This window comes from Falco biarmicus, chromosome 20 (genome assembly GCF_023638135.1).
Source record: "Falco biarmicus isolate bFalBia1 chromosome 20, bFalBia1.pri, whole genome shotgun sequence".
NCBI classification, from domain to species: domain Eukaryota; kingdom Metazoa; phylum Chordata; class Aves; order Falconiformes; family Falconidae; genus Falco; species Falco biarmicus.
This window is the reverse complement of record NC_079307.1, coordinates 3761234-3788134: the sequence shown is the minus strand read 5'-3', so window position 1 is coordinate 3788134 and position 26901 is coordinate 3761234. Positions and strand designations below refer to the sequence as shown.

General features: G+C 47.1%; 1 protein-coding gene across 3 annotated transcripts in view; it reads left to right on the top strand.

The window, feature by feature from the left end:
* Positions 1 to 26901, top strand: part of DIXDC1 (DIX domain containing 1) — a 37615-nt gene that overhangs the window by 8499 nt on the left and 2215 nt on the right. Inside the window, exons 2-19 of one of the 3 annotated variants that reach the window (XM_056322791.1) lie at positions 4554 to 4683; positions 5308 to 5433; positions 7198 to 7447; positions 8669 to 8776; positions 14569 to 14681; positions 16228 to 16376; positions 19507 to 19596; positions 19703 to 19756; positions 20689 to 20739; positions 21787 to 21891; positions 22422 to 22475; positions 23030 to 23122; positions 23218 to 23289; positions 23984 to 24070; positions 24239 to 24400; positions 24526 to 24592; positions 26120 to 26228; positions 26776 to 26884. In XM_056322791.1, the coding sequence (XP_056178766.1) occupies positions 4554 to 4683; positions 5308 to 5433; positions 7198 to 7447; positions 8669 to 8776; positions 14569 to 14681; positions 16228 to 16376; positions 19507 to 19596; positions 19703 to 19756; positions 20689 to 20739; positions 21787 to 21891; positions 22422 to 22475; positions 23030 to 23122; positions 23218 to 23289; positions 23984 to 24070; positions 24239 to 24400; positions 24526 to 24592; positions 26120 to 26228; positions 26776 to 26884 (1929 nt within the window). The other 2 variants (XM_056322792.1, XM_056322793.1) reach the window with 2 other exon arrangements.

Genomic DNA, 26901 nt, shown 5'->3' with positions numbered 1-26901 from the left:
ATGAGAATATCAAGGACACCTACAGCTGGCAGGAGCTTTGCAAGAGGGGCTGCTTTTCTTCCACTTTCAGAAAACACTAGATAATGACACTTAATTGTAATTATCAGTAAGAGATTGCAGCCACTGAGAAATAAGTGCTGGCCCTGGAAGGGTGTTTTTCTCCTGCATACCATTGGCACATTGATATGCAATTGAATTGCAAGCCCAAAGTCAATTGAAAGCACAAAGTTCCTGACCTCCAGACAGCTGTTCTACTATAGCCAGTAGGTCCCAGGCACTTCTTCGGGGTATGTGCTGAGTAAGTGATCCAGAGTAAGATCCTGCTCTGAGGTGTGTTGTGCTAACCTGTAATGTCCCAGCAGAAGTCCCTGCAAGTTGGGAAATTCCTTAAAACTGCAGGTGGCCCCTAGTACCTCGCTTTCAAAATCTTTTCCTGCCCTGCAAAGTCTTTCAAGGCTTCCAGAGTGACTTGGATACAAATACCCTACAATGATCTGCCTGGAACTTGGAGCAATCTGAGCTCCAGCTTCCTTCAGGAAAGGGAGTTGCTCTTCCCATTGCAAGGTACAGGTAAACCTTGCCTTTTTTTGGAACACAAAGCTGTGTTAACATAAATAGGATTAAGCTTAACTCCGCCATAATCCTAATAACGTGTGCTCTGCGTAGTAAATCTTAGACCAGGCTGATATGTTTTTCTTCTGAAAATCACGGTTTTGAAAGAAGTATCGGTGCAGGAGTAGAGCAGTGTGAGCCCCATCAGGTCTAAGATTTGGCTGAACAGATGCTCAAACCAAAATGCAGGGAGAAGCAGAAAACTCCTGAGTGCTCAGTGGCTGAAGGAAGAATTATTTGGCTAATTATTCAATTATACTGAAGGAAGAGGATGAGCTAGGTAGAACAATAGTTGCTCCCTCTCTGATTCCTCTCATTTGTACCAAGTTATGAATCAACAAGGGGAAACTCTAGGGATTTGTTCAATCCCTAGCATGAATTTTGGAGCTTCTGTCAGAAGCTGTAGTAGCATAGTTAGAGCACTGGAATCACAGGAATTGGTGTAATAGGTCCCATGGGATCCTTCCCCTCAACTAGAAAGACAAAAGTTAAACAAGAGGAGTGCTAAGAATTTGAGCAGCTGTCAGAGCAGGGGAGCTGAGCGGGTTTGGGGGACAGCTGGGTCCAGCTCCCTCGGCATAAAGGCTCACTCTGCACCCTTTACTTGGTCTGGCTTGGGTTCATCTGCCCTGCCGCTGGGGCTAGTGCTTCTTTTTGCTAATTATTTAGAAGGCACAATATGTAATGTCCTACTCTGTTGTCAGGAAGCAGTGTGGAAGCACAGGGGCGACAGCCGTGGAAAAGGAAAGGAGTACTTTAGAGATGTGTCATCCACCTCTTTATTTGTTCCCAACCTCCTTTCCCTCCTCCTTGGAGCCTTGTTGACTAAGAGGAGCTGAGACTAATGTGGGACTGGATGGGGCACACGTTTGGTTTGAGCTAGGATGCCTGCAGCCGCAAATGGTGATGGAGCATGTGTCTTTCTTGTATTTCTCTGGGCAAGTGGCAAGCACAGGCTGGGTAGCATTTTTGTGGGGTGGAACAGGCTGGGTAGAGCTGCTGTTCTCATGGCAGAATACATCCTAGCAAATCTTCGTTTCCTCTGTGATGGAAGATGATACCTGAAGTACTTTCCAGAATAGATGCCATGAATGATGTCCATCCAAGTAGCAGATCGTATTGCTGTGATAGTACTTCGGGCTGTTCTGTTGTGAAATGAGATACCTGTCTTGGGTCTTAAACATGGAATTCTGAGGGAATGAAACAAGAGTTTACTTTTGTTTTTTTATGGGTCTGATGCATTAAACTGAATCTGTGGCCGTGAATTGAGGCCTTGTGCTTGTGTTGGAGGTGTAGGGCTTTAAGGTATCACCCACAGTGTCCTTGTTGTGGCTCAGTTTATGCCAGCTGACAGGCAAGCCACAGAGAGTGGTGAAGCAAAACATTTTTGACTCACTAGCTTAAAAATTGCTATTAGGATTTCTGCTGAGCAGCTTGGGGGCTTTGTCCCTTCACGCATTTAACACCACTTTGCCATTTTTAGGCCACTAAACTTTTATATCTGTTCTTTTCTTGATAAGTTCAGTCACCTGCTCACCTCAGCTGCCAGAAGTGACAGCTTATTCCTTGGGTTTTTAGCTTTGCAGCAATCCAACTCTCTCACTAAAGTCATTAGATCATCTAGTTTTTGGATGCAAAATCAGGAAACGCTGTTCAGTTGAACAGCCTGAACTTCTGCAGGAATATTTTACGCTTAATGGGGAAAAAAACCCCAAAATAACCAACCAAACAACAAAGTAAGGCTGCTAATGAAATGTAAGTTTGCAGTATTACAGCAGCTATTGGTATGAAATCACTTTGTAATGGTGACATCCATATTCCATTGCCACAAAATCCTCCTTTGAATAATCATTGTTAAAAATGTAAACGCACTGGAATTTAGAAGTGACTTTTTCTAATAACAGTGTCAACCTTCTTATACATTTAAGAGATAGGGACTAAAAGTTTGCCAAAAATGCTTTCTTATGAATGCATGAAGAATGTTCAGAGAAAAGAAATAGAAAACAAACTGCTTAGTGAAAGGGGCTGTTCTTTCTTTGAGTGAGAATGGAAGTGTCTGAGTGGAAGAACCATATAGATTCCTATAAAAAGGGCAAATTTCCTGTAGGCTGGAAGAGGCTGTGCCCTTGTGGAATTAGTACAGTATAACAGTTTAGAACTTTGTAAAATGATTTGAAAAATGACAAGGTAGTAAACACAACTGTGATAAGATTATTTTCCTAAATGACACAGACGTCAGGTGGAGTTTTCATGCTGCAGCCCTATTCGGTACATCTTTACTTATCAATGTAGATATTTCTATAATGATGCTGTATTACTATAAACAAACCTACCTCTTTTCTCTGGTACTGATTGGAATAAATTAAAGCTTTATTGAATCTGTGTAATAGAAGCTTGTGGTCTCTCTGGCTCTGGCATTAGACTGTTGTGAGATTGAACCTCAGTGCTGGCATGATCAGTTAAAATCCAATAGCAGGAGGTGAAGTGCTTTTGGCAGCTGGCAAGAGTTACCACTGCTGTTCTGAAAATCAGCGCAGGACCATCAGCTTGTGCAAGAGAGAGAAAGTGAAGGCTTGTAAGTAGAAAATGAAGACCTCTGAAACTGGGTAGACAAAACTGACGTGCATCATTGCCATTACAGCCAAAGAAGAGCATGCAGACCCCATCCACGTGGCAGGCCAAGTCTGTTCCAGCAAGCATGCATCAAATCTGTCACTTCTGCTTCCTTTTTTCAAAAGCCATCAAGCAGTCCCCCAAGCTCAGCTCTGTTCTGCTCCCCAGCTCGCTGCTTTCTGAACCAGCAGACCGAGCCACGGTGTGATTAAAGTTGGATTTCCTATGTCAGGTTAATTAAGAGTGAAGCTGTGATCTAGATTGTGACTTTGATGGGCTGTAAAAGCATAAACTCCGACACTGCTGAGATAATATGGAATGCAGACTTAAAACCTGCTGCATTGGCAGAATAATGGGAAGCTTAGTGAAAAGGGAGATAATCCCATAAATGGATCAGTTTGTTTACCCTCTATGTACCACACCAGCCCTGCCCAAAGGGATTTCAGTGGTACCGGTGCTCCTACTAGCTGAGGAAGGGGGGGAGGAAGGGAAAGGTCATCATGTGAATCAGCTCTTCACCTTTCAGTCCCCTGTGCCAGATGGGTCCTCACACTGACCAGAAGCCTGAGTTTGTTTCCCTGGTCTTGCCCTTGTAGCAACATACACAATTCTGTGAAGCATTATCCAGTATGCCCTCTGGAAAGGCAGTGCTGCTTGCTCTCGGGTCTTGCAGGTGTTAAGTGCTGTGGTAAGCACAGAGAAATAGAAATTGGGCCATTAGAAATGCTGATGCAGCTCCAATTAAACGAAGGGGGCTGTACAACAGGGTGTCTCTTCCCTGCTGCATGAACTGTTACAAGTGAGCCATGCTGGGGGTGTTAAGGAGGGAAGGCTGTTGTCCCTTCCAGGAAATCAGTCCTGGTTGTTTCTCATAATAGATGGCATAGTTTAAAGAGAAATAACACAGGGTTTCTTGCTTCTGCACTGTGGGTTTTCTACTTCCTGGATATATGGAAGAAAACAGTGTGCACGGGACACAAAATGCTGTGAGTGAACCAATTCTGGCACCGAAAATAAGGGGATGACAGCATTGGTTTGGCACCAATTAGATTAAATGTAATGTAAAGCTATCTTCTCAGCTGTGCTTAGATGATGACTCCTGTCCTGCTGCCTGCTTGCTTTTCCTGCCCTGGCATGGAGCGAGCTGCACCACGGTGTGCAGTGATGTCAGTTAGCGCTCAGCAGGCTTTGGGATGAGACCACCAGTGTTTGTTTTCAAGGGCAAAAGACAATGAGATCTGTGAAGATGGAGGAGAAAAATGAGAGCTATGCAACTCTCCCCTGAAATGGCAGTGACGTGTTGTAAATGTTTTGTTTTCTATTTTCAGCAACAACTACAGGCATATGTGGCCTGGGTGAATTCCCAGCTGAAGAAGAAGCCAACAATAAAGCCAGTCCAAGACCTGAGACAGGATCTCCGAGATGGAGTCATTCTTGCTTTGCTTATTGAGATTGTAGGTCAGTAATGCCATATGGCACTATTTTTCATCTTGTAGTTTCAGATCTTGTTTAGAGGAGGGTGGCCTTGGCTCTGACATCTGTCGGGCATGCTGGCAGATGTTTATGACGGTGTCAGAGCTTGTGGGGGGAAAGGAGTGACTTTAAAAGAAAACAATCACGAAACAAATCATAGATGCAGTTCTATTAAAGCCTTATGTTTTAGCAGACAGTTGCAACAGACATGGTAAAAACGTGTCAAGGACGATATTAATTCCCACGAGGCTGGAATGGAGTTAAGAAAGGGTTTACCTTGTAGAGGAATGGTGTTAGTGTGTGGCGTTTTTGGAAGAGTGACCTGCTTGCTGAGATACTCCCTTCTTCCCAGGCCCAACTTCTAATTTTCTCTACCCTCGAAGCAGTGCAGGGGGACAGGGAACGGGGTTTGTAGTCAGTTCATGTAAACCCAATACAGTCTGCAACCTGTTATTCCTGGTACTGGATGCCTTGTAAACATGACAAAAGCTATGCATGCCTTTTGAAGTACCCAGACAAGAGATAAGATCAGGCCCTACACCTACAGCCATTCCTGTGAAAGCACCAAGCTATTCAGTTCTTCTTTAACAAAGTTTTTTCACTCTTTAGCTGGTGAGAAGTTGAATGGCATTCAGGTCAACCCCAGCAGCCAGCAGGAAAAGAGGGAAAATGTGGAAAAAGTCTTAGACTTTGTGGCATCCAAAAAGATCCGCATGCATCAGACATCAGCAAAAGGTATGTGCTCCTGGTGGTCGCCACAGATGATTTTATCTGTTGTAGGCCTGTTTCTGTCTTTGTTTAGTATCAAACAGAAAATGTGTTTGTGGGGGAGTTGCAGGTTTTTTCCTCAGATGGTTTAATAACAGGTTTTGGGTTGAATGATACTGTGTTCTTGACTGCTTTTGGTTGAATGATACTGTGTTCTTGACTGCTTTTGGTAGCAGCACAGTGCACAGAAACAAAAATGCCTTTTCTTCTGCTGCTGGGCAGTCAGAAGATGAAGTAATGGTGTAATAAAGAATACAGACTCAGAATCTTTCACTAAAAAGACGTACAAACCTGCTACTGCAAAATGAGACATGGGAAAAATATTTCTGGTCCACTGGAAGCCTGTGATACTGTTTCACATGACTTGTAAACAGGGAGGAGACCCAGTATGCTAAATCACATGCCTGTGGCGTGGTTTAGTCAGATACCACGAGGATCGCTGGTGTGCGTGTAGGGCTGTGGGGTACAAGGTGGGCCCTGATCCTTGCTGTTTGCTGCCTGTACTGCGGGGAGGTACAGTTCTGACTGTCTGTGGCCCTTCAGATGAGAAAGAGGGGAAAAATGCTGAGAGAGACTACGTGGAGGGCATGACCCTTGTTAGCAGAAGAGTACAAGCTGCTGGTTTATAGGCCTTGGTGAGAGGCTTAGAATTTAAATATAGAGTAATGAGGACTGTTCCCACAGTACTGCTACTGGCAGATCGGAGGCTGTACTGTTTTTCGGTAGTATTGCAAGTTGTCTGATGAGCGCATGACTATTGAAATGGTACCACTACTGGTAAAAGTCTTACCTAAGCAAAGGTATCAACCTGGATATGCGCTGAAACCATGTCATGTGGTCATAGGCTACAGGCACAAGACTCTGGGACACATGCTCCAGAGCTCCACTCATAGTTCTGACATTGACTCATTCTAGGACTTGAAATGATTCACACAAACTTCTGGCTTCATGTTCCCCATGAATAAAGCGGAGGCAACAGTCACTGTGACTTACTTTGGCTATTTCTAATTTTTCAGATACTAAAGCAAGTAATAACCAGCCTTCATGCCTCCAGCACTTTTTTTTTTTTAGGCTGCTTCTGATATATTTGGAAACTCCATTCCTATTATTTTAATGGACTTTGAGTATCTCAGCTGAATAAATTGTTTTGAGAAATTGTAGTCTGAAAGAATGGCTGATCTTTGCAGTGAACTTGAGATCAGCGTGTGTGAGCTAGTTTGTATGCTGGTGTGATGTTAAAATGGACTAGCTAACTTTTGCAAGGTGCTACAAACAGTTGATGGCACAGGATGCTATTGCTAAAGAAATGCATTGCTGTTCTCTGGTCTTTAGCATTTAAAAAAAAAAAAAAAAAAGGCAGCAAATTCCATGCGCTAATTAAAGGACCGCTGGGTACAGTGTTAGTCTTCAGTGACTGCTGTACTTTCCCAGTGAGTGTTCAGTAATTATCATGTGCTGTCACGTATCCTGCTGGATTGTTAGCTGGAAATGGCCTTAAAGGGAAGGCTCAGGTCCGTTTGGAGCATCAAAATTTGTGATCAGTCAGTTTGTTGCTTTGTACAAAACAAGCAGAGCTAAGCACCAGTGCTGCAATGCAGTCCTTTTTACATGGTCCTCACTTACTGGCGTGGTCCTGTTGGGTTTAATTATTTTCATGCTTGTTGGTGAGATACAGCTGTGGTGGGACTTCATGGTAATGGCATTGTCCTTGGCTTTATTTGCATTTTGCAGATATTGTTGATGGGAACTTGAAATCTATCATGAGGTTGATCCTGGCCTTAGCTGCTCACTTCAAACCAGGCTCCGGGAGAGGGATGAACCACAGCCCTGCTGGCACGGTGGGGAAGAGCCTCTCAGCATCCTCCGCCAGCCACAGGCCTCGCTCAGCCGCTGCTGTGGCCCAAGGGGCGGTGGCTGCTCTGGCAGATGTTCGTCAAGATGTCTTGCAATCCGGCCGGGATGTTTTCCGGCACAGACAGAGGTAATGAGTTTTCCCTGATTATGTGAGGTCGGGTTATGTTAGCAGATGGACGCAGTTTCTTTTTAAAATAGGTGCCACTTTATCCTGACAATTCCTGGCGTAAGGTAGCTCTTCTGTTGTGCAAACAGAGACAAACTGCTACTCTCTCACCAAAACCTAAATCGATAGTGGCCTAACAAAGGGGAGTACTGACCTAGCCTGGCTGCCTCGTGATGAAGACTGCAGGCTTTTTTTTTCTCAAGTTTTTCAGCAAAATAACTGCTGGGTCTGTGTTATGTCACTGGAAAAGAACAGTTCGTTACGGCCAAGCCAGAGGGAACTCTGCTGCCCTATTTTCCCCATTTCATGCTCCGCACAGTGCCCTTTCATGGTGCTGTCTACTTGGAGACATTCTCATTTCAAGCAAAACAGAAGTAAGGTCTTAACTGCAGGTACTGGTTATAGATCCGGGAGCGGTAACTTTCCGAACTGAGGTGCTGGGGATGTTGAGGAAGGCAAAACGGACTTGTACGGTGCCGTTCACCCCAGCGCTGTGCCTGCTGCCGTAGAGGCAGGTGCAGCGTTGTGTGCTGTTAACCGGCTGATGCAGCCTACCCTGTAAGCGGAGGAGTTCTGGTGATAATGAAGGGAGATGATCCGTGTGCAGAAGGGGCATGTCATTCTGAAAAGCACATTTAACACTTGCAAAAGGTGCTATGTGGATTATAATAATAATAGTAATGACATTTAAATGGAAGCCAGATGGTGGTCTATTGAGGGTTTAATTTACACAGCTGAAGGTCATTTGCCCATATTATATTGGCTCAAGGGAATACCCATAAAGCAATTTGGAAATGAGGTTGAAAAGGTGTATTTTGCTGAAAAAGTAAATGTTAAAGGTTTCTCTTGCAAAGGCCTTGGGCCAGGAGTTCTTCAGAAAATCCAGCCCTTGTGCTATTTGCAAATTCCGTTCTTTTCCTTGTTTTCCCAGAGCTTTTGTAGTTTTCTAATCACAGAATTAGGGATGAGTTTACAAGGGGGGGCTGTTTGCCTGTGTTACGGTCACACCAAGAAGCTGGGATGGAGCTCCCTGATAGGAGAATTCTCTTAATTGTCAGCTTTCTAGCTGTTCCCTCTTCTTACCTTCCTTTCATTAGCTTTCCTACCCTCCCTTTTGGAGACAAGAACAATTTCTGCTTCTATCAGGTGAGGCTTCCCTCATTCTAAGATTATTATCTCCAGAAATAGCAGCATGGATGAGGAGATTGAAAACCCCTACTGGAGTGTCCGGGCACTGGTGCAGCAGTATGAAGGGCAGCAGAACATGCCACTGGAGTCCCACTCTTCCAGGTAAGGAATTTCATTGCCAAGATGTGTCCTCTCATGGTCCTTTGCCTGACATTCCCGTGCCCTGTCTTATCACTGTGATCTGGTTAGCTCTGATAGAAAAGAGGATTCCCAGTGTATAGTCTCCTGCCTGATCTGGAGAACAAAGCCTCAGGAACCAGCATGAAGCAGTGGTTTACTGCCGTTTCTCCCACAGATACAAATCGATCTAATTTATGATGTGATTGCACAGATAAGAGCTAGGAGCTTCTGAGTTACAGTCATCTAAATCTCTGGGGTGTCCCTCAGTGAGACCAGGGGGATAGGATGAGGAAAGACACAGCCAAAGATTTGACAGGGAACCTGAATGTACAGGTGGAGCCTTTTGAGAGAGTGCTGACTTGAGGGATGCTGAAATGGAATTTGTGGCCTGTTTCACAGAAAGGAATGTCTGCGAAGGAATCTTCACAGACAGAGTAGCTAGGGTGCAAGGGATGGACATTCCAGAGCTGATGGAAAAGGTGTGGAGGAAAGGAACTTAAACCAACAAACCTCATTCCCTGCAGAGAGATGGAGGTGAGGGGGCATGTGCATTTGAACAGCGGTTACAGGAACACACCAGACCTTACGCTGGTCCTGGGGGGGATCTGCCGCTGTGTCTTCATTGCTGTTGTGCCCTCATCCATCACCTTTAACTATCTCTAGATTTACAGTTATCTAATTTACCCTTCCATCCCCCAGACTTTCACCTTCAATCTAAATTGCAGCATTTAATTGTTTTACTGAAAAGTCTCCTGCGTCCTGCTGTGAAGCCTGGAAGTCAGAGTTCAGTGCGGTTTCTGTTGGAGGTGACTTTCCCCTTTGCAGCAGGGCTTGGATCCTGAGGAGTACGTGCTCTCTGCTACAGCCCACAGCCTTGACTGGGGTTCTTGACTGCGCAAGTTAAGCAAGGTCAAACTGGTGCAACTGGAGGCTTCCTAAGGAAGTGGGACCTGCAGAAACGGGATCGGTTAGAATGGCAGCACGTAATGTTTTCAGGAGGTGCCGCAGCTTGCAGCTGTGAACCTGAGTCACGTGTGCCACTTACAACGCATCAGGCTGGCACCTTACAAACTTTTCTTACTACCTTTTGCTTTGGGGCAGAAGTCAAAACTCTCACCCCAGTTTGCCTGAGCAGTGGACGGGAGAGGGAAGACACGTGGCTGTGTGGTTTGTTTTCATACGTGTAGGAGAGACAATGTAGCTGAAGGGGCTTTTTAAGAAAAACTGTACTACAGGGAGCTGTTCCAGGGTGGATAGCTTCACAGTAAGGACAGCATTTCCCTTTTTCCCTAGAGAGTGTGAAACTAGCTTGAAGACAAAGGACTGTTAACTGAACATACTAGATCTCCCTCTGGATACGATGCCTTGCTCCATTTAATATCCTCTGGAACAGATTAAGAGGGCAGAGCTGCAGCTCTGACTCACAATTCCCTGTCCTCACTGGAAGTCCCAGCTCTGCTTTGTTGTTTCCTTGTCCTGCCTGGGCTGCTCCCTGAGAGTGCCTCAGCTGCCCTCCTTCCCCGTGTCATGTCCATCCATCCATCCCCACAATCTGTGCAGGAGTGAGGAGGTTCATTTTCCTAGGACAGATTGCCACTGGCAGTTTCTCAGCAGGTGGGGATGTCTCCAGGATTTCTCAGGCCACTTTTGGTGCTCCATAGCACAGAGACACCTCCGTGTACCTAAGAATTAGCGTTGCTTGGCCCAACAGAGGGGGAAAAAAATACGATAGTTTATACTTATTCCCAGCATTTGCTGTGTATCATAGTGAGGTGGTGTTTATAAATACAAGCATACACATTTGGAAGAGTGTGGGAACTCCATGCGAGCCAGTATTGGACCACTGCCTCCACATGATGTCAGCAGAGTGTACTTTTGAAGCTGTCATTCCAGGGGAGATGTAAAAATTCTGGTCTTGGCAACTGGATTTCATGGCTAACGTCACAGGACTTTGGTGTTAACTCTTGAACCGTGGTCTCAGTAGGACAGCAAGTGAGACATGCTGTTCCCTCCACTCGTTCCTCAGTTTAAGGTCGCTGTAGTATTTTATGTGTGCTCTTCTACCCTCTAACGGATTGTCAGACAACTGCTGTTCGCTCATATGTGGCTGCATTCTGGTGGTAAATGAAAATTTCTCTGCACATCTTAAATCACTTTCTCTTGTGTTTTTTTGTGTTTCCCATGAAGTCATGAGATCTCTTACCATATGGTAATGGTGATACTGCTGTTGACAGGACATAATATGGTGAGAATCTTTACATAAGTGATCAGCGATCTACCCAAAGAAATTGGGAGCAATCTGACCTCCAGCTCCTGGGGATGTCTTCTGCTGATGCCGGGCTTCATGATGAAAACAAGATGCTTGTTTCTCTTTCCTTCCAGAGAGAAATGTTCTAGCTTAGTTATGAGAACTGGCTGGGAGAAACAAGCCACTTTTTTTTTTTTTTCTTTATTAGTGATAGATGTGGTTATTAGCTGCAGCCACCCCCCTCCATCTAATTGTGCTGTTGTCTTGTCTGTCCCAGGGCAGCATTCCCTGCCTAGCATCAGCTCGTTTCTGCATTAACTCTTCAGTAAAAGAGCTCACAGCCTGAATAACAGAATTCCTAGAGACAAAAGCAAAGGCAATTGAAATGATTCATGGAAAATTTGCCAAAATCAGATGGATTCCCAGGCCACTGAGCCCCTCACCCATCCATCTCCCTTTCCCCTCCCCTTCCACCAGCCTTCCCTCCCCCACTCTGAGCCAGGCATCTCTGAGAAAAGGCTCTGCCTTGCACAGCCTGTGTGACAGCAGGAGGGAGCAGGAGCTGGAGATAGCAGGGAAGAGGAAGCCGTGCGTGGGGCTGGGAAGTGCTGCATGCCGTCTTCTGAGACCACATCCAAGCCTGGAAGAGCAGGGAACCTACTGCTTGCAGGAGCACCTTCTCTTGGCTGTTTGCTGGCATCTGCAGCAGGTGCTTGGAGTCTAAAGAGGGCAGAATGGGATGAGAAACACCACTGGCAATCCAGATCGCAGTCCTTGCGATGAAAACAACTGGCTGTGCAGCTGACCAAAATGCAGCAGCAAGAGACAAATAACCCGAGAGGAAAACCAGCAAAAGCAAAACCCAGGCTGCAGAATTCCCTGACTCTGGAATCAAATACGTGTGTGTGGGCTGCTGATCTGCCATCTGACAGTTTCTTGCAAAGACCCTGAGGTTTTTTTTTGGTTTTTTTTCTGCTGTGAATCTTCCCGCTAATGCGAAGCAGTCTGGCTTGCAAATATTTCTCCAGTAGTTTGACAGGAGCTGGCGTTTTCTGCACTGAATTCTGAGCATGTGAAGGGACAAGGCATGCCTGTAGCCAGAATCCCGAGGCTCCCCGGGAAACGGATTCTGTGAGGCGAAAGGTTAAAGTGGGATCATGGGAGGGAAGCAGGTCAAATGGTGAGCAATTGTTGCCATTGTGATTTGAAACAGCAGGGATGGGGTGTTTATTAAAATTATGAGAATTCAGACTTATCACTGGGGCTGTTGCCCTAAAGCCTTGACTCCGCAGGCAGCGGCAACTCTGGGACTCAGTGGAGAAAGGGTATGGGTTAGGAAACCCACTGGTAAAAGGAGTAAAGTGGAACAGTTTGCATCGTAAATTTGTCTTAAATGGCTTTAATTTTCTAGCACTTATTTCTGCATGCTTTAATTGTGAATTGTTATGTACTTTAAAGAACAAATTACATCGGTGGCTATTTCATACTCTTAACAGGTTTGGTGACTGATGCAAAAAATGTAGAAATGTTTCCAGCATTACCTTGATGGCATGATGTATGAGGCAACCTGACCTGTGCTACTGCTTCATCTGACTGCACCTCAGTAGCTCTTTCACTGTTTGGCATGGTGTGAGGGGTGGTCACTGATGTCGTGTGAACCCACTGGCCTTTTGAAAGAGGGGAAACTGTCTGGAAAGGGAACTGTGGACATAAGAATGCCTAAGCAATTATCTGTAAAACAGTCTGTGTTGTGGAGACCTGTCGTGACCACTTAAACCCACCCCCTGCCTCAGCTGGGATCCTTTGTATTTGCTCTGGCTGGGGATCCAGTGCTGAGAGGAGCAGATTTTGGAAGAGGGGATGTTTTTTCACAGGCTCTGTATCCCCTTGGGTTTTGTCCTGCTCGTTCTTCCTTCTAGTTCCCTGCTCTCACCTATCCCTCAGTTTCTCCACCTTCTCACCCAGCAGTTGCTAATATTGTTTTTCTAGGACAGCTCTCATTCTTTCATCTTTTGCCTGGATGTGAAACAGCAATGCACTTCTCAGGGGTCTTATCAGGATGATGGCACATCCCAGTACCAGCTGGGAATACGCAGGGGGAATATCGAGATCTGTTCCTAGAAGGACATCAAATCCCTCTCAGAGTTACTGGGCATGTTAGATCAGCTGGGCTTTCTGCCTGTACCTGTGCTGTCTGAAAGCTCATCCTTTGCTCTGACCCTTATTGTATAATGCAAACCCAACAGTACTCTCTGGGCTCCCAAACAATTATTTTAATTTTATGTTGTGCACCCCTTTGGTGACAGGCAAAAGCAGGGCACCGGTTACAAATGGTGTATACACAATGTGCCTAGTCGGGGATTGCTGTCATGAATTTAGCCCTCCTTTTAAAAAGGATTTACCTTCAGCAAAGCCAGGTGTGCTGGACCCCTGCAACACTCATGCACACCCTGTGTGAGCAGGAAAGAACAGGTACTGTAGCTGTTAGAGGTCCCCATTAGAGGATGCTTATTCTCTCAGTAATTTGCGTTCATCTTTTCCTTAAATATGGTGAAAGTCCATTTAGTCCGGACTATGAAACCTAGACTGCTGATGTGTAATATACACGAGAAGTAGGCCAGCACTGGCTGTGGGAGTGGACCAGACGGGAGCTGCTAGCAAGTCATTTCCATCTCTATTGCAAGGCTTTTCTGATTCTGTGAGAGGGCTGTGGAATATGGAGCAGCAGTGCTACGAACATGCAGAAGGCGAGCTGTTGAAGCCTCTTATTTTTCTGAACCTATTATATTATTTCCACACTGTTTTCTTTTTGTTCTCTGTCCTTTGTTTCTGGGTTGGAGAGAATGAAAAATTAACTCCTGCTCACATTTGCAAGGATTAGTTCCTGCGACTTTAGAGGTACATTGAATGGGTCAGTGAGCTTCAGCCACCTTTTGATGTTGTCTGGGTGATGCATTTAGGAAGAATTTCTGAAAAAAGATTCCTTGAACCTCACAGTCAGCTGAGATGGCTCCAGTGAAAATATGTGGGTACTTTCAAGAAGTTTTAACCTAAGAACATGAGTGGTATCTGACTTTCAGAAATATTTTGCCCTTGGAATTTCAAGTTAGTGAAGTGATGCTTCTGAAAGCCAGAGCAAGAGAGGAAGCAAGCCAGGGTGGCTTTTTGTTCAGTTTGCAGTATGAACATAAGGCTCGTGGTAAAATGTTTCTGAGCAGACCTTCAGCAGAGTGTGGTCTTACCCCTGTGTGACCATCTGTGAATTCTGTGGTGGCAGTTTCAAACAATTTCTGTTAGGGAAATTAAGAGATACACACTGTACTACTTACCAGTTAGCCTGCTATGACACTGATGTAGAGGGATGGAACAGTTACATGCCTGGTTTGGTTTGTTCATGGCTTCTCCAGTATGCAGAGAATTCTTAGTTTCAACAAGCCTGCCTGCATATTCACTGCATATTCACTTTTATCTGAGATGAGGATGGCGCTGATCAGCACTAGAAGTAACTTTCTCCTCTCATCTGCAGTCTTGCATCGCCCAGTCCTATCCACAGTGTGAAAAGTGAATCCACTGTAGCCCCGTCAGAAGAGAAGGAAAGGCTTGTGATCATCCACACTGAAGAAACAGAAACTAAAACAGGTAACTTGCAAATAATGCTTTACAGCTCATGCTTTCGTTGGGATTGGTTTGGATCATAAACTTGCTGAAAAGTTCCCCAGTGACTGAAATGAATGAAGAAAATGTGATACTGACTAAATCCCAGAAGTTTTAATGCTACAATAATCAATATTGCAATGTCTGTGAGGCTTGCAAAATAATGCTTGGGAAATAATAAACCCTGGACCCTCTGGAGAAGGATTAAGGGTCGTATATAATTTCCATTGCAGGCTGAATGCTTTCATCACAGCCTCATTGGGCCATGTTGAAAAAAAATATTTGAAATTCTCTTAAAGGAAGAGTCTGTGTGAGTTCATCAAGCCCATGATGCATTTGTGAGTTCGTCAAGCCCATTGACTTTGTGTGTTTACAGCACCTCCGTACATAGGTTGAGTGGCTCTTTGCAAGGAGTTGAACAGTTGTAGTATTGTTGTGTTTGCATTGGGAAGACGCTGTGGTATTACCATAAGTGCCCTGTGATATGATCAGTTTACACTTAAAATTTTCATGCAGATTGAAGGACAGGTTTTCAAATAAGTTCCTGAAGTGATTTAATTTGTTTCTTTTCCTTCTCAGGAATGCAGTCTAATAATAACTCTTCCTGGTTAGCATCCTTCCCAAGAGCAAATGACAGAGAAGCTCTCCTGGGAAATGCTTTGCTGCCTCAGCCAGTGTAGTTATGCTTCAGTGCTCCTTTGAAAGTATTTGACAGACTTTCTCAGCAGCTGGAGTAGCTGGCAGGCTGTGACTCTTCCTTAAATTGCTAGCAGTCCTGCATCTGCTTGCTGCCCATACAGCAGGATATTGCACCTCCATGTCTACAGATGCACAGCAGCTTGTGTTGGCCAATTTCACTTTTGCTCAACCACCTAACAAGCACTGCTATCATTATGCCTCACCAAACCTCGTCCCTCCTTAGGGAAGAAAAAAACCCATAAAATCTACATTCCTGGACCAGCCAGTGGATGACAGTTAAGCAGCAATCCAGTTTATGCTGTGGGGATCAGAAGAACCATGCAAGGCTATTAACTTGCTGTTAAGAGTCTTTTTTTTTTTCAGAATTATATATTTTGTTCACCCTGAGAAAGCCATGTTGTCTGACAAGTCAACTACTGTTTAATGTTGCCTTCAGTGGGTCCCTGGTGCACTCCCCAACACAAAGACATGCTCTTCACTGCATCCCACAGTTGCTTTTCTGCCCTTAGGTGTTTTCTACCACATGTGGTGCAGTGCATTGTCCTCTGTGATGCGCTTTGAAATCTTCAGTACTGAGGAATCAGATGCAGCAAAGTTAACAAAGGGGAAGGATGCTTATCTTTGATATATGTGTATGCAGGAAAGCTCCCTTTGCGTAAATCCTTGAGATTAGACAGGACATCACACCTGTGGCAGCTACCTTGATACCAGCTGGAAGACGTGCTGGTTTGTTATGACAGCTAGTGTGGACTCTAGGCAATTGCTGTGTGGTGCAAGTCTTTTTTTGACTCCTCTGTCTGTCATGACCACATTCAGCTGCTCTCTCTTCCAGAAGAGACAGAACCTCATTTCCAACCTGAGTGGCAAGCAGGGAACCCTGGGTCATATTTGGAGAACTCATGGGAGGAGCAGCTTTTGGAACAACAGGACCATTTGGAAAAGGAGATGGAGGAAGCAAAGAAGATGATTTCAGGTTTGCAGGTAATAGATTTTCGTCTTAGCCAGCATCCCTTCCACATGCTTATATTTTCCCACCAACTGTAGTTGGAAGACGGGTTATCTTGCAGCTGAGACACTGGCCGCAACTCTCAGGAGGGTTGAACAAGAGTCCTGGCCCAGTGAGGTCTCCTGGGGTGATTGTGCAAGAAGTCAGTTGGTGTCTTGAGTCGCCTCTGTTAAATATGGACAGTGGCTCCTCCCTGAGTCTCACCCTGTGGGCTGAGTCCCTTGAGAGGAGAGCTCCTCAGGAATGAGGAAGTATTTCTGATCTGTGTTGGGCTTCACTGCAGCCAGTGAAGACCTTCTCCAGCAGCAGAATGCTCCTAACAAAGTGCTCCGACATCTTCCTTTCTGGCAACGTTTAGGCTCTCTTGGCTCCTGCAGTTGTGATTTGGTGCTTGTCACCTTTTCCAGAACGGAGAATGCCCAAACTGTCCTTTTCCAACATCCCAGATGCAATTTGAAGACAGCTGGATCCAGCCACAGTCCTGCTTGGGTCAGGGTATGCCTGTCCCCCACCAGGGTAGCATGTTTAAATCAAGAGAGTCCAGGGAAGGAGGAAAGGTGGCTGCAACTTCCCCAGCCCCAGTATTTTTACCAAGGTTTCAGGGAAAGGATCTGTGCAATTCAGACACAACCTTTTGTTTTTCTTAGCTCAGTTTTTTCCAAAACTCGGTGTTGACATGATTTGAGCCTCTTACTCAGGAGGGAGAGACAGGGGTGTGGAAAGAGCAAGGAAGATTATATTGCTATGAAAACTGAAGATCAGTGATACTCACTACTAGTAATTTAAGGGGACTGTGAGAGGGCAAAGGGCACGCTGAATGCACCTAAGAATGGAGCCACTGTAGAGAATCTAAAACAAAGTCCGTGTTTAGAAGGCGATTTAGAAGGAGATTATGTCTGTGTTGTCTTTTGGTTGGAGTCCAGATCCTAGCTGGGTTCCTTGGCTTGGTTCCCTGTCCTGTGATGCTGTGCTAACTCCTGTATGTGGTGTCACTGTGCAAAGCGTGTATGTTACTGTGCAAAATGGTAAAGATGCAGCAGTGTTTTCCCACGTGCTGGGTCTGGGACTCCCCTTCACCAGGGCACTTAGCAGCCTGCAGATTTCGTTAGCAGCTTTAGAGAACAGAGCAGTGTTTCTGTGATTTGTGATCGGAAGTAATGCAGAGAGACAAGGAATGTCAGGAAATCAATCAGGATTCACAGAGCTGATCAGGGGTCACACAGGCTTGCATCAGTCTTTCTGTGAGCTAGGCTGAACTATAATATTTGGCACATTCTCTACACAACATTTTTTGTTGGTGGGACCTTTTCCTTGCTGCCCTGTTCCAGTCTCTCCCTGACCAAATGACCCTCAGCCCAATGTGTTTGACTCTGCATGGGGAGTAGAGCCCCTGATCCATATGGTAAAGACCCTGAACTCTCTCAGGAATATTCCTTTCTGTTTGTGCTGGGAACCATACTGGCTTTGAATTGTAAATATTTATGTGCCAGTAAACAAAGCAGAGATTGTGTGAGAAGCATAGGCAGCCGGACAGAGGGTGGGGTATGGGCGGGCGGGCACTTTCCCTGTGGATAATGGGCAGGAAACAAAAGACTCACAAAAAAAACCCACAAACCCACACACAAAAAAAACCAAACCACCCAAAGCTTGGTTCACTGGTAAAATCGGTTGTATTATGTGCCCGCTGGGAGCCCGGAGAGGCGGCACTGGAGAGACTGGCATGTCCTGTTCCTCCAGCCCTGGCCCCATGATTCAGGAGCCAGGGTGAGCAGCTGGCATTGCTTCCCCCTCATCCCCTGGGAATAGAAAGCGGCAGCTGATGTTGCTAGCCAAGAAATTGGATTTGATTAATTGATTTTCCCCCTCTTGCTCAATATTTAAGAGCCTCCTGTTCATGAGAGTTTGATTGAAATATCAGAGGCCTAATGTACGTATACCCCATAAGATGCCAAAACCATGGCAGCTTTTTATGTTCCTGTGTGATTCCTGCTTGAGTGTCCAGCTGGGAGGACTTTGGGATGCGCTCAGAAAACAGTTTTCCAAAGAGTTTTTGCCTTAACTGAAAACAGATTGCTGTTTGCTATTCATCAGCAGCTGCAGTTCCTTGGTGGAAGGTTCTCTCAGCAGGTAGAACCCAACCTGTCGGTCTTGAGGTCTTTTGGGGCTGAACTGGAGTATTACTGCAGATGTGGTGTTATTTAATTTTTAGCCATGGAGTTCGAACAGAAATAAACTAAAAGCTAACTGAAAGGCATGACTCTTCCCAGTGTGTCCAGTTTTATGCAACATCCTGGCACGTACCAAGTGCCCCGAGTCCTGGAAGAGAAAGGTCAATGTGAAAACCACCAGCTGGAGCAAACCGCTGTGGTATGTCCTGGTGGAGATCTGGCCGAGCCCTGCTAGCCACACATCCTACAGCGAGCACTCTTCCCTCCTTCGGGCTGGATTCAGTCTACTGTGGGGATTCTGGCATCTTCCTGCAGACATCTGGGCTACCTTGGAGCTGCTGAAGGAGTTAATGTTCTAGTAGCCTTCCTAAAGCACAGGGCATAGCTTAAGATTTTCACTCTGTGGGTGAGGGCTCTTCCCTCCCTTGGCCAACAGTTTGAAGTGTGTCTCAGTCTTGTTGCGTGCAGAACAGAGTTAGGCTTCCCTGAACATCCTGGTTTTAAAGTCGTTCGTAGACATGTTGTTTGGAGAACAGCTTCTTTCAGCAGGGGACACTTCGGTCTCCCTCCAGGAGAGAAGCCTTGCAACATAAACCAGGTTCAGTCTCTGCTTTAGACTTCAAACCTGTCACTGCAATGAGGGCTACCCTTGGACTGAAGCCTGGGACAGACTTCAGTCCCTGAAAATCTGAGGAGTTGTCCTTGTTTGGTGTCTTTCTGCAGGGAAGAATATTGGCTGACAGATAATCTCTGGGAGAGCTTTTTCAGGAGATAAATCTTCCTGTTTATTCCTGAAAAATTCCACGTGTTTTTGAGGGGGATAAGTCAGCAGAAATGGAAAATGAAACTTTAGAGACTGTTAGCCAGGGCTGCAGCTAGCCTATTTTCCTTCAAAACCCCTGAAGAAGAGATTATTTTTTTTCCTTCATCTTCCCAGGCTTTATTGCTCAATGGGTCTTTGCCTGAGGATGAGCAGGAAGGGTCCTTTGAACTTTGTGAACGTGGAGCCTGCCCTGAGGAACAGCTGGTGAGCACATTGCTGTACCTACACTCCTCTGATCAAGCTGCCCTTTGCAGTGTTCTGCCACAAGCAGGTGTCTTGCACAATAATAACCATGGTATTTTATGCTCAGATCATAATCCGAAGTCGCCTGGACCAGAGTGTGGAAGAAAATCAAGACCTAAAGGTTAGAGGGGCACAGATGAAGGGGAAAGAGAGGGTTTGGGTCAAGAGATCTTTGCAGACTCTGCTGTAGTTTAATTTTTTTTTGGGGGGGGGGGGTGGAGGGGGTGGAGATGGGGATGGGGACAGGTACAGATACGGATGGGGTGGGGAGGTGGACAGCACAACTGAAGACATGGGGTTATGCTGTGTTAGGGCTCCAGCTGTGTTCCCATACTCTGCTGTTTGGGATCTCCATCCCTGCAGGAGTATGGTTATCTACTTCCCTGAGACCAGAATTCATTGACCTGGAGAGCACTTGGCTGGAAAGTGTTTATTGTATCCATATTGGCAGTTAATAAGAGTTTGTGGGATAGTACCAGAAAAATATATGCTGCCTCCCCACTTTGCCTCAAGCCAATACTGGTAAAGTCAGTTGCTGGTAAAAGAAATATCTTAAGTGCTACTGGAATTCAAATAAGCCCTGAAATCGATTCTTCCTGTGTGCTGGAGAGATCCAGGTTTACTAGCTTCTCAAAACTTTATCCAGGACAGCTGTTAAGTTTCTAGCCATGTCTGAAAACAAGCTTTCAAGTAGGAAATAAATGCAGCTAAGAAGAACCTGCCCTGTCATGCCTGCCTTAGTTCAGCTTTCTGCTGATGCTGGCTCCAGGACCAGTTCTGATGCTGGGAGAGAAGTATTTGACATTGCCCTGAAGGACAGATTTGGGGGAGCAGGCAATCTTTTTCTCTTATGGCTTTAACAGAAGGGGCTTAGGGAGCTGCTCAACTGTCCTGTCATGTTTGTAACTCATTAAAATGGCTCAGGGCCTGACGTGCTCTTTGATCATTGGGGAAAAAGCGGGATGTGCTTTCTTCTGAAGCAGGTGCCTGGGGGCTTGGGCTGATTCTGAAAGGGTGACAAGATGCTGTTTAATCAAACTGTTGCATTTACAGAAGGAGCTATTGAAATACAAACAAGAAGCTCGAAACCTACAGGGAATAAAGGTGAGTACAGGGGCACTTCATCACATATAAATAGTAAAGCTTTAGTCAGCAGCAGCCGTACACCTCGGAGGAATCTCGTGTTGTGGAGGCAGTTGTATTAGGGGACTCGGAGGTGGGTGTTCCTGTGGTCTGGGTCTGGGGACTGGCTGCAGTTAAGGCAGGCACAAGGAGTGAGGTCTCCCAGGTTCTGTTTCTGTCTGTAGGATTGTGGCCAGATGTCCCCACTTGTGTCTGTTTCTCCTAAACAAAATATGAGGCATAGGATGCCCGCTTGGTTCTCATGGCTCTTCCCTCCCCTCCTTGAGGTGCGCGCAGTAGGATTGCCCCAGTGAACTCAATCTTGGCAGCAGAGGAAGGAGCACGGGGGTATCCTTGTCCCCTTCAGCTGCAGCATTTTTCACAACTTTGGCTCCTGTTGGCTCAGTTTCTCCCTCTGGAGTTCTGAACACTAATCATCTACTCCTGAGCAGAACGTATTTTTAGAGCTGCCTGTCAGGCTCCAGTGAAGGAAGCAAACAGCAGTAGCTGGCCAAGGTGGAGCCCTCGGTTTCTGCGTAACACTGAGTGAAAGGTGCAGAATTAGTCCTGACTTCGGCCTCTTCAGAGAGGATTTCGTTGCACAATTAGGTCACACTGAGAGCTTAAGTTTCCTTGTGTCCTTGGCTGACGCTGGCCTCTTTCTGCCCTCTGGATGCTGCAGACACTAGCTGTCAGCCACCAAAGCGACCCCCCAAAGACACTGCTGTTTTCAGGCAAGTTGTTGGGCTGCTTCTGGAGCAGGAAGTTCAGGTAGAAGCACAGAAATCCCTTCGTCCCAGGTGGCTAAGATGTTGGCAGGGAAATCTCTCTTGGGTAAGAGAAAGGCAGAAGAGCTGAGAGCCCGTGGGGCAGATGTCTACATACCTCCTGCTCTCTTGGGCCCTTGGCAACCCTTCAGCCCTGTGAGTGGCCCCACTGTCTTATGGCTACTGGTCTGGGTCACTCGCTTCCCAGGGGAGGGTCTCTGCCTCTGTCTTGCACCTTGCTACAGATAACATATTTTCCTAGGATGCTTTACAGCAAAGGCTGGTTCAGCAGGATGCTTCAGTTCTTCAGCTAAAGCAGGAGCTGCTGAGAGCAAACATGGACAAGGAGGAGCTGCACAACCAGAACGTGAGTCATTGTGCTGCTGAAGGTTAGATTATTTTGGAAGGAGGTTGGTGGCCCAGAGGGCTCCAGCAGCCACAGGGTGGGGTTGCTGGTTACAGCATAGTTCTTGAGGTCATGGGATAGTGAACTCCTAGTGAAGGTCTCTGCGTAGTGAAAACTGCACACAGGCTACTAGCAGCTGTGAGACTCGCTGGAGTTTCCTGTTCTTCGCTCCCGCTTCCTGTCCTCCAAGACCTTCAGCTGAAACAGGGAGCGGCTTCCCATGATGTTTTCAGCACAGTTGTGTTCTTCCTTCTTCTTTGCGCTCCCTGGGTCAGCAAGTGGCACTCTGACAGGTGGAGCGGCCATGCAGCGTCTCTGAAGAGAGAAGGGCAAGGAAGGAACCGTCCTGTCCAAAAGGCTGACATCCTTGAACACCAGCTCCCTTGAACTCTGCCGATATTTGGTCTCAGGTCACCCTTTAGCATGAGGGGCAAAGAGGTTGTCACTGATTCTCTAGGAATACCTCCCTCACATCTGTGTTATTTCTGCAGGTTGATCTTCAGAGGAAGGTTGAGGAGAGAAACCGGCTACTGGCAGAGTACAAAGTAATGGAGCCTCTCTTCTCTGGAGGCTTTGCTGGGGGCAGCATCTGGTGGTTCTTCAGTTTGGCGAATGTGACTGCTGTCTCCCTGGCACTCAGTCACCTCTGGGATGTTTGTAACAAGATGGGAGGGGTCAGATGTTCTTTGAGTTCTGCCCACAGCTTTTTATAGTAGACCTTTTATTGTCATGGGGTTTATGTGGTGGCTTGCTGAGTATCTAACACTTGCGGAGAAGCCTACCAGGTGAGGTTGGGTCACCTGATTGTCCACTGATCCCTCAGGAATCTGTTTTCTCTGGGGTGGTGGTCTGGCCTCAGTAGTGGATATTTGCTGGGCAAGGGGGCTCCAGGCAACAACCACCTGACCAACCTGTTTAAAAAAAAAAAACCAAAACTTTGACGCTCTGTTCTAACATCTAGCTAGAAGTACACACATTGTGTAAGTCAGCCTGTAGAGGAACGTGGTGCTGGCAGATGACGTAACCTTCCCTGCCGTGGGAAGATGATTGTGAGCCTTGCTCGCTGTTGTGTTGATTCTCTGTGATTACTGTGTTGCAGAAAGAACTGTGCCAGAAGGACCGGCATTTACAGCAGCATCAGACCAAACTGGATGAAATGCTTAGGCAGCTTTCTGAGGCCAGCTACCAACAGGTATGGAGCTGGTGGGCTGCGCTGGTGCCCTGAGAGCCTGCGCTCACCTTGGTGGCTCAGTTTGTGCTGAGACTTCTACTCGCCCCCCCTCACAGGTGGATTTGGAGCGGGAGCTGGAGCACAAAGAGGCCCTGCTAGCTCACTGCATGAAGAGAGAAGCTGAAGAGGTATGGGAAGCCTTGGTTTACACATCAGACTGTTGGAGCAATGTTTCTGTCCAGCACCCTCTAGCTGCCCATCTCCAGAAATCATCCGCTTCGTCCCAGAGCGGCCCGGCTGTGCACTCCCGCTGTCGGTGCCCTAACCAAGGCAGCCAGACCCCACACAGCACCCAGCAGTGAGCACTCTGGCTTAGCCTCTTGTATCAGAATCCTAAGGGATGGAACGGTGAGGGGAGCACAGGAGTGAGAGAAGCCAAGGGTCTCTGGCTTCCAAGCTTCAGCTGTGACCCTGGCTAATGGTTAGACCAGGGCTTAGCGTTCTTACCTCCTCCTTTTCCTGTTGACCCTGGTACTGAGCACTTGGAACTGTCCTGGTGGAAGGAGCACCAGCCTCGCTGCCTGTCTCTGCACAGTGCTGCTCTGAACGCTGGTTGTGCTCACTAGAGCTTGCAGGGCCCTCTGGGGTGTAGCAGCAAAGCCCCTCTTTCTCCCCCTGCATGTGAGAAATCATGTTTGTGCTCTGACCTCGAGGACTGCCTGCACACTCCTTAGTGAGTGTTATTTACCTGGTAGAAGGTGGGAGTTACATCACTGATGTGGAAGGTTTTACATGCCCTCTCGTGATTCTGAAGTGGACAGACTGGGATCTTTGGGGAGGTCCTAACACATCCCTAGTGGCACGTGCATCTTCCCTGAACAGGTGATGGCTTACAGCGGTCACAGCGCTCAGAGCAACGGCTTCCTCCAGACAGCAGCAAAAGGAGCTGCTCCCACAGCCCACCGAGGGGTAAGTGCACCTAAGAGATATTTTCCCAGCCAGATGCAGATGGGGACTCCAGATATTCTGGAAGCTATTATCTTTTTAAAAGATAATCCCCCTTTCGAAGACTTGTGGCTTCAGATGGGAAAAAAGCTGCCTGGAGTTAGCCTGACTGACTCGTGGTCTCTTGGGCAGACAAATGACTTGCAGCTGGTTCGTGATGCCCTTCGCAGCCTCAGGAACAGTTTCAGTGGCCATGACCCACAGCACCACACCATTGACAGCCTGGAGCAGGGCATCTCCAGCCTGATGGAACGGCTGTACCGCATGGAAACACAGAAGAGGCAAGAGAGAAGGGTAAAGGCTTCCTAGGGCACTTAGCTCTTAACTTCTGCCCCTCACACACAACCCATGGCTAAGCAGCCATGAGAGCTCCAACTGGGCAGTGACACTGTGCTCACTCTTTTGGCTTTGCACCCTAGATACGGGGGAAATCACCGGCAAGCAGAGCAACAAACGAGTGTAGAGACTCCTGGCCTCCCAAATCCAGTAAGTGCCTTTCAACTCCTGCCCTCCCACTACCAAATTCATTGCAGGGGTTTCTCGGCCAGGGCGTAGCACCACCTTGGGAATCTGCCACCTCCAGCTTCTTACTCCCTTTACCAGAGCTCTCTCTCCTCCCTTTAGCCGTTTGCCGGGCAGATTAGACTTCACTGCAAGGGAAAGGGGGCAGAGGCAATCCATGGCTGCTTGCTTGTAAAGCATCATCACAGCGGGAGTCTGTCTGGGCCACTTGGGTAGTACTGCAGTATAAATAACTGTGACAAACAATTACCCCTGGGAGGAGTGGGAAATGTGAGGTTATTTCAGCTTTCCTGCTGCTTTGCACCATCTGGTGGACACCAACAACTGAACAGTTGCTTTCTTCCTTGTTCCCCCCTCAGTGTCTAGCTCCTTTCATATATATGCATAACAGCACGGCCCGGCTCCAGCTGCAGCAGCTCCACGTTTGCTTTTCATCACAAAGGCTGTTTTTTTTCCCAGTGTTGGTTGTAAACGTCACCTAGAAAGTCTGTGAGGTTGTAGGGGGCTGTAGGCAGTGGGGGAAGACAGAGGCCCCCACCTCAGCGGCATGGTAGTGTCCAGCAGCAGGGCAGCCTGGAGGTACAAGGTGTGGAGGAAGGGAGGAGAAGAACTCGGAAGCCTGGAGTGGGTTGTGGGGAGGATTTGCTGGGTTCTCCCTCCTCCCCTGTAAACTGCAGTTTTTAGAGCAGCCACAGTCACGTGTTCCTTGCGTGTAAACTGTACCTCTCCCTTTTCGCAGACTCCATCCCCCTCCACTGCAGCAGGAAAATTGAATTGTGCAGCCACAAGCGTAGGTGTGTAAAGAGCTCTAAGAGGTAGCTCCAAAGACTTGTTAAATTCGAAAGCCTTTGAGTGGGTGTCCATAGTGTTTTCTGCATGCTAGGAATATTAAAACTGTAGAGTCACTCAGTGTGAACCTTCCTCTGCTTCAGCTTTTGGCACAGCACATTGCAGGGAAGCAGGAAACAAAGCAATAGCCAGAGAGAGAGAAACACAAATGAGCAAAGAAAAATCCACGCACAAACACCCATCCTGGCCAACTAGAATGGGAAGATGGGGAGGAGACAGATAACCTTTTGCCTTGATGGTGATCAGCCACTTCATCCTGCTCTACCCATCTGCAAGTGAAGGCGAGTGGTAACGTTGCTGGGCTAGTTAGTCATGGGCTCCTCCAGCAAGGTTTTCCTCCCGCTGCTGAGGTGGTGCGTAGAGTGTCTGTGGAGCAGAGGGTGGCAGCAAGCCCCTCTGTGGATGGGACAGAAATCCTGCTTCCATGCTAACGCCACAGTCAGGTGGTGGCCCTACCTTAAAACGCAAAGTTTTCCAGGAAGCAGGGGAATACCTGGCCCTTCCCAGCAGGGGTGATTTGCCACCCTCCTAAGGATCCGTCCCCATCACCACATTCTCTGGCTGTGATGGCAGGTTTGCTGAGACCACCTGTCGTGGCAGGAGAAGGGTTGTTCCCCAGTGATCGTGCGCTTGTCTTTGCAGAACTGCCTCATTCTCACAGCACACCCGTGATGAGCACCAGTGCCTGCACCAAAGTGTTGTACTTCACTGACCGCTCCCTCACGCCTTTCATGGTCAACATACCAAAGAGGTGAGGTCTGGCTTGGCCTTGCTGACCCTGATGTAGGAGGTGCTGGTTTCCCTTAAAGCATCAGTCTGACCTCCTCTGGGTACGGGCACAACTAGCACAGGTTCGCTGTGCAGGAATTCGGGCATTGGACTTCGTACCATTGTCTGGGGAAAATTGCCCAAAGCAGTCCCCTAGCTGATGCACTTGTTTTAGAGCCCCAAGAGATTTTTTTTTTTTTCCTGTATTGACTTCTGAGAGCAAGAGCAAGCAGCCAAGCAGTTCTGTTGTGGCATGCGGTGCAGGATGCTCCTGCCGAAACGACGGTTATCAGTGCAAAAGAGAAGGTGAAGAAGGCTTTGTGAGGTGGTTCTTAATGAATCGGGAGGCAATTCGTCCTCTGAAGAGGACCTTGGGGTTGATGGGTGTCCCGGCAGGTGCACGCTTTTTGTGTCCCTGCAGCCAAGGTGCCACATGCCGAGCTAGACTGGTGCTGTGACCCTTGTAGTAGCACTTGAGCTAAGTCTGGTGACGGTGTACCGTGGGATAGTGCCAAACTCTTCCCTTGCAGGTTAGGGGAAGTGACTCTGAAGGATTTTAAGGTAGCTATCGATCGTGAAGGAGCCCACCGGTACCACTTCAAAGCCCTGGATCCAGAGTTTGGCACTGTCAAGGAGGAGGTAAGTGTGGGATTTAG